The 7,500-nt window shown below is 34.7% G+C and overlaps 1 protein-coding gene across 1 annotated transcript in view; it reads left to right on the top strand.

Moving 5' to 3' along the window:
• LOC137652046 (uncharacterized) overlaps positions 1 to 4,720 on the top strand; it is a 5,725-nt gene extending 1,005 nt beyond the window's left edge. The window contains exon 2 of the mRNA XM_068385257.1: positions 3,692 to 4,720. Within this exon, the coding sequence (XP_068241358.1) occupies positions 3,716 to 4,582 (867 nt within the window). The 5' untranslated portion in view covers positions 3,692 to 3,715 and the 3' untranslated portion in view covers positions 4,583 to 4,720. The remainder of the gene's footprint in view (positions 1 to 3,691) is intronic.
• The last annotated feature ends 2,780 nt before the right edge of the window (positions 4,721 to 7,500 follow it).

Here is a 7,500-nt window from a genome sequence, read left to right as displayed (position 1 = left end):
CTTTTAAAAAAGATAGTAGTGGTTTACTTTCCTCTCCCATCTGTCTGTTTTTATCCTGTAAAACATGATACATTTTCTTTTAATAATTTCTTAAATCAGCATATTTGAGATAATGGTAAATAGTTATTTTTTCTCTTGACATGGAGGTAAAAATGTAAAGTATGAAACGCATTAGCTACTTCTATCGAATCTAGGTTCCAAGTTCCTCGTTGCTCACTCCACAGCACAATGATTGTGGGCACACTACTAGATGTGTAAGCCATGTGCAAGGCGCTTGCAATCTGCAGAAAGTTCACCGTCACTAATAACCTCCTGTAACTTACAGGCGACATAGCTTTTATACTTTTATTAGTAAATTCTATAGCCTGTATTTTTATATCTTTAGGTAGTAGGTTGGCCTGGACACCAGCCGCCCATTGATATACTACCGCTAGAGAGTTATGGGGTCCTTTGACTGGCCAGACAGTACTACATAGGACCGTTCTCTCTGGTTACGGTTCTTTCCCTTTGCCTACACAGACACCGAATAGTCTGGCCTATTCTTATACACTGACAACACTTCGGTTACTAAACAATTCTTCTTCTCCCTAGGGTTTAACTGTAATTGTTCAGTGGCTGCTTTCCTCTTGGTAAGGGTAGAAGAGACTCTTTAGCTATGGTAAGCAGCTTTTGTAGGAGAAGGACACTCCAAAATCAAACCATTGTTCTCTTTCTTGGGTAGTGCCATAGCCTCTGTACCATGGCCTTACACTGCCTTGGGTTAGAGTTCTCTTGCTTGAGGGTACACTCGGGCACACTTTTCTATATAGTTTCTCTTCCTCTTGTTTTGTTGAAGTTTTTATAGTTTTTATAGGAAATATTTATTCTAATATTGTTACTATTCTTAAAATATTTTATTTTTCCTTATTTCTTTTCCTCACTGAGCTATTTTCCCTGTTGGGGCCCCTGGGCTTATAGCATCCTGCTTTTCCAACTAGGGTTGTGGCTTAGCATTTAATAATAATAGTAATAATAATAATAATAATAATAATAATAATAATGCTAATAATATATTGGGCAACTTCTATGATGGCCGATTCCAATTTTTTATTTTTGTTGGACAGCTAAATTGTTTTAATTCTTTACAGTTAAGCAAATAATCTTTTGTATCATTTGCTTCTCTGCTAAATCTACAATTATTACTACTGTTTCTATAATTTTCTTTTAAATCTATCATATTCAACCTTGTTTTCATTACTATGACAGCTTCCTTTGTGTTGAATTCACATTTGAAATCACCCCCTGTCCTTACCATTTACAAGACGAAGAATAAAATCTAGGAAATAAGTGAGTTACCAAATAACTGTGAAATTCTTTTGGTCATACTAGTGTCCTTAACCTTTTTTTTTTTTTTACAAACAGCATTGTTATTCCTTTTTTCTTGTCCTTTCTTTTTGTTTTAATATCATTTGCAACTTTATATCTTATTTCTTTCAGGAGTTCTTGTTTTCTATAATTTCTTAATTCTTCAAATTTAATATAGTTTTTGCATATTCTCAAGGCTCTATCCCCAACATTCCCCATATGGTTCCCCTATTTGGTCTTCCACTATCTCCTTACCTAACTGCTTACTTATCCTCTGATGTAATGATGTTATAAAAGAGCATCACCTTTTTATCTTCAATTCCGTTCTATACTGGTCATATGCCTGTTTAAGCTATTAACTCCCAATAAGGTATAGTTCCAAGTTCTTCAACCATTCTTTTAATAATCTTGTACTGAATTACCTCTGAATCTTTTATTTCTTTTCCCTCCTGGTTCCTGGTTCCTTATTGCTCACTCCGCAAAATAAGTTTGTGGGCACTCTATCACTTTATAGATAGGTGCAAAGCTTCTAAGCTTATTCTTATCATTGTTATTAAGTTTATATTACCTGTACCTTAAATAAATTAATAATGAGATTCTCAATCTTTACTTTTATTCCATTTTATCTTGAAATTAGATAGGATAACACCCAGCTATCATCAGTTTTGGCAACCTATTGTGGTCAGTTTGGACTTCTTGAATTCTTTCATACGCATTGCCCTACGCAGCCAGATCCCTGTAAGGATTTATCAGCTTACCTATACTAATGTCTACATTCATTAGATGTCCTAATTTTCGGCATAAAAATAAATTTTCAGTAGTATCTTTTTAATATCTGCACAAGTCACACGAATTATCTTCATATTTTCCCCCTAAATTCGCTTTGAAATTGAGCATATTTAATCTTATCTTCATTACAAGGGATGCCTTATCCAGATTCATTTCACTGATATAAAGCTGTGGGCCGTTCAGTTTCAGGTCAAGGCTTCGCCTTTGCAACGGCGCCTTCTGTCTCTTTTAGTTTTGCGCGTTCCTTATTTTCAACAGTTTTTCTCTTTTCACCCACCTTTGTTGTATGGAACTGTTCTTATTATCAATATTTTTTTTCACAGAAAAGGAATTTTTCAACTGTCCTTTAAAATAACCCACGTCTCAATATTTGCAAGCAATGTAGGTACAGCTACTGTTTCATATATATTTATTCCCGCCTGCAATGCCAATTCTCCTACTCTCTTAACCCCCCCACCCCCCCACCCCCTCTGCGTTTTAGCTTCTTTCAGCTAACAGTCTATTCCCTTTAGCTTATGTTAAGATATCATTAAGGCTCAGCACGTTTCGAAGAAGAAGAATGGGTGTAATTTATCATTCGTTATTATGCCTCTTCGTCTCACGATACTTGGATCAAGACAACGCTGTTTTTTTTTATTTTTCTCATGGGTCTCGAGTATAGTTAAATTTGTTTAAATATAAATGTATGCCCAGTATGCTATACAGTACATAGTTCTTGAAACAGCGGAAAGTTGACATGATTATTTACTGGGAAATTGGTTTTAATCGCTAACTAAGAAAAACAAATATATTTGGAGCGAATGAAATTATTAGCATCATCATCCTCTCTCTCTCTCTCTCTCTCTCTCTCTCTCTCTCTCTCTCTCTCTCTCTCTCTCTCTCTCTCTCTCTGTATATATATATATATATATATATATATATATATATATATATATATATATATATATATATATATATATATATATATATATATATATATATATAGATGTGTGTGTGTGTGTATGCGGATGTGTGTGTGATAAAGAGAGAGAGAGAGAGAGAGAGAGAGAGAGAGAGAGGAGAGAGAGAGAGAGAGAGAGAGAGAGAGAGAGAGAGAGAGAGAATGAACTCAAAGAAGATTTATATATTACGGTCGTGTAAGTATATAATTTCTTTGCAATCAGATCTTAATGTCTTACCCTGTCTCTGATAAAATCAGGAACAAATATAAAATTTTGTGTCTGCGCATTGAATGAAGAACAACGCTGGACTTAGAGTTAGAACAAAGTACAAAAAAAAATAATGATACTACTAACCAGAGGACAAATCTTTAATGCCATTTTTTATAATTACTTTTTTCATTAACACTATTAATTTTGTTTTTATATAAGCTACATTCTTTGCTCTGATTATCTTCATTATACTCCAAACCAAGTTTCCTTTGCATTTTTTTTTGTAGTAGAAGTAGTATTATTAGATATCTTAGCATATTAGACCAACCTTTGTAAAGAATAACAGTAACATACATGATTACTTACCCATGAATAATAGTATTTATAAATTTGTTGTTTGTTTTCAGTTTGCTCGAGGCCGTGTCATCAAGATGTCAATGATAAGCAGCCAATGGAATCCGAGAGAACATCGAAAGGAAGTGGCATTTGACTCGGGACGTCCAAGACATCATGACAAACTTCACAAGGACGTTGAAAGTGGAGAGAGATTGGGCGATCCTGTGGTTGTTCTAAGAAAAGTTTCTCCCAAAGCCATTGGCATCAGAACTGACCACCACCGTCCTACACATCCTAATAGGAGAATGACTTCTTCCCTCATACGAGGGTATCGTCTTTACAGGCATTTCCGAATCAAGGAAGCTCTGCGTCTAGGTGAAATGTACAGCCATTGCAGCAAGGGTCCGGACAATTTTGGCAAGAAGGATAATTACTGGAAAGCGAGAATCCCTTTGCACTCTTCAGAAACTAGCAAAAATAACATCGGAGGAGAGGAAAGCTTCGCTAGGCCACAGCGCCGTAATGAAGAAGGCGAAATTCAAGTCAATATCTGGGAAGAATTCAAATACGGATCGTCTGTCTTAAACGAAAAGATCTCTTCCCCGATCACCCACGGAGGCTGCGAATGGGTACGGCCATTTTTAGCGAACCTTTTGCCGAAACCAATCGTCGATTCTATACTGTACATTCTCTTCTTCTCTGTGTACTTCGTGTCGTGCTGTCTGTACAACAATTACCTGGAGTTGGGATGTTATTTGCTCTACGATCTCCACCTGAGAATACACGAAAATGCGGAGAAACATGACATCAAAGTGAAGTTTATCGGGTCGCCTTTCCAGGGTCCGATGTACTGTATCATTCGGATGCTGTGTCAGCATTGTCACCATTACGAAAACAACAAGGTTGTTCTGAACATAATGAAGAAGATGAGGCAAGATTTTGTTAGGGCTTCTTCGTCTTAGTAAAGTTCATGTCTACGTATAGCATATTTTATACATACAATACATGTATACGTATATACGTGGCATACATACATACATAAACCACATTCGTGTGGGTCAACAAGTACACACACATACACACACACACACACACACACACACACATATATATATATATATATATATATATATATATATATATATATATATATATATATATATATATATTATATATACATACATACATACATACATATATATATATATATATATATATATATATATATATATATATATATATATATATATATATATATATACTCTATATGTATGTATGTATATATATATACACACACGTATATATATATATATATATATATATATATATATATATATATATATATATATATATATATATATATAATAAAGAAATAGAAAGTAATTTACAAGTTATTATTTTTAGTGATTGTGAAAAAATCTATTATTTTTTTAAAGAAATTATAAGCCTTTTTATTTTCATAAATAAGAAAAATGAATGACAAAAGGTTCCATATCTCGTTTTTCTGTTCCTCATTGTTCCTTATCTTATTCAATGATCTAATTACTGACACTTATATGGTAATAAATCAAGATAAATGATATATATATATATATATATATATATATATATATATATATATATATATATATATATATATATATATATATATATATATATATATGTGTGTGTGTGTGTGTGTGTGTGAAGTCAACCATTCAGAAGGATGAGATTATGAAAAGTAATATGCCACTTTCTCTAAAAGGAAAAGGATTAAATCAAATGGTCCTACCAGTATTAACTTATACATCAGAAACTTGGAGCCTTACTAAAGCATTATAACGTAAGCTTGTTACAACTCAAATAGTTATGGAAAGAAGGATATTGGGATTAACACTAATAGACAGAAAAAGATCAATATGGATACTACAACAAACTAAAGTAGAGGATATTCTAAAAACTTGTAAGAAAAAGAATTGGTCATGAGCAGACATATAATAACAATGACAGATAATAGATGGACATTGATAATAATAGGAATTGTCCCTAGAGATTGTAATAGAAGCAGGGGAAGGAAGAGAAGATGATGGATTGACGAGCTAAAAAAATTTGCTCGTATAGACTGTCATAGAATGATCATAAGTAGACGAGTGTGTAAGGACATGTCTGAGGCATTTGAACTGCAGTGGACTAGCAACGGATGATGATATTTATATTATATATATTGGGAAGACAGTAATGATAAAGAATATATCTTCTTAGTAGTTCATTGGCTCAATTGTTTCACTATAACTGATTCCATTTTAATTTTAGTTAACAGTTACAAGTAAATAATGCGACCTTAAGTTTAAACTTTTCAAATTCAAGCAGCTCAATGAAGCCAGGTCCGGATTTAAACCAACTGATGTCCTAAGCTCACACAATCAATATCCCCAACACCTCCTGACACTGCCTTTGTTTAATTTATGTCATTTACACTTAAATAATAACAATAATAAGGGTTGTCGGGGCCTAATTTGTATCGTCTCTGCCTGGTAATCGTCCGACGGGGGTTCGAGTCCCGCTCAAACTCGTTAGTTCCTTTAGTGTCTGCAACCTTATCATCCTTGTGAGATAAGGAGGGAGGTTTGGGTGAGTTTATAGGTCTACCTGCTGAGTCATCAGCCAATACCTGGCCCTCGCTGGTCCTAGCTTGGGTGGAGAGGGGACTTAAGCGCTGATTATATATCCTGCTTGTCAGAGCAATGTCACAGTCCTTTGCCTCTGCTATTCAGGGGTGACTTTTAAACCTTTAATTTATTATCCTATGTTCTTGTATTATTGTTTCCACATTTATACTAAGATGACTCTGGTTCTTAATAAATGGCATTGCCTCTCTACCTTGGTGCCATGATCAAGGGCCTATTTTGTTGTAGGTCTAATTTAGGCTTATGATGGAATTTTGTTCCTGCTCAGACTCGTTATTGCCATTAGTGTCTGCAACCTTACCATCCTTGTGAGCCAAATGTGGGGGCTTTTTGGGAGCCTATAGGTCTATCTGCTGAGTTATCAGCAGCCAATGCAGGGCCCTTCCTGGTCCTAGCTTGAGAGGAAAGGAGGCTTGGCCGCTGATCATATAATATATGGTCAGTCTCTAGGGCATTGTCCTGATTGCTAGGGCAATGTTACTCTCCCTTACCATAGTGGCGAAAATACACTGGTATAGTTCGATATGAATCACGAAAGGAAGGAAAGACTAATTAATGTATTGATACATGTTCCTGGAATTCATCATCACCACCTCCTACGCCTATTGACGCAATGGGACTCTGTTAGATTTCGCCAGTTATCTCTATCTTAGGCTTTTAAATCAATACTTCGGCACTCATCATCTCAGACTTCACGCTTCATGGTCCACAGACATGTAGGCCTTGGTCTTCAAACTCTTCTAGCGCCTTGTGGAGCCCAGTTAAAAGTTTGATAAACTAATCTCTCTTAGGGAGTGCAAAGATCATACCCAAACCATCTTCATTTACCCCTCAGCATGATCTCATCCACATGTGGCACTCGAGTAATCTTTCTTATAGTTTCATTTCTAATCCTGTCCTTCCAATTTACTACCAATATCCTTCTGATGACCTTTGTTCTCAAATCTACAAAATCTATTGGATATTGTTTCATTGTCATACTATGACTCATGTCCATACATTATCACCGATCTCATTAACATAAATTAAGTCAACTATTCTATAGAGTATAGCCTAGATATTGGTTGCCATGTTTGTTAGTTATTGTACAGTAGTTTACATAGAAGCATATTCGATAGTATATTTGAAGAAGAAAAATATTAAAAGCAAAAGTTGTCTGTGAATGTTTTTATGTTGAACAGTATGATAAAATTCTTATGTCCCTTTTCTATATA

The sequence above is a fragment of the Palaemon carinicauda genome, chromosome 13 (assembly GCF_036898095.1).
Source record: "Palaemon carinicauda isolate YSFRI2023 chromosome 13, ASM3689809v2, whole genome shotgun sequence".
NCBI classification, from domain to species: domain Eukaryota; kingdom Metazoa; phylum Arthropoda; class Malacostraca; order Decapoda; family Palaemonidae; genus Palaemon; species Palaemon carinicauda.
This window is presented reverse-complemented; position numbering and strand designations above follow the sequence as displayed.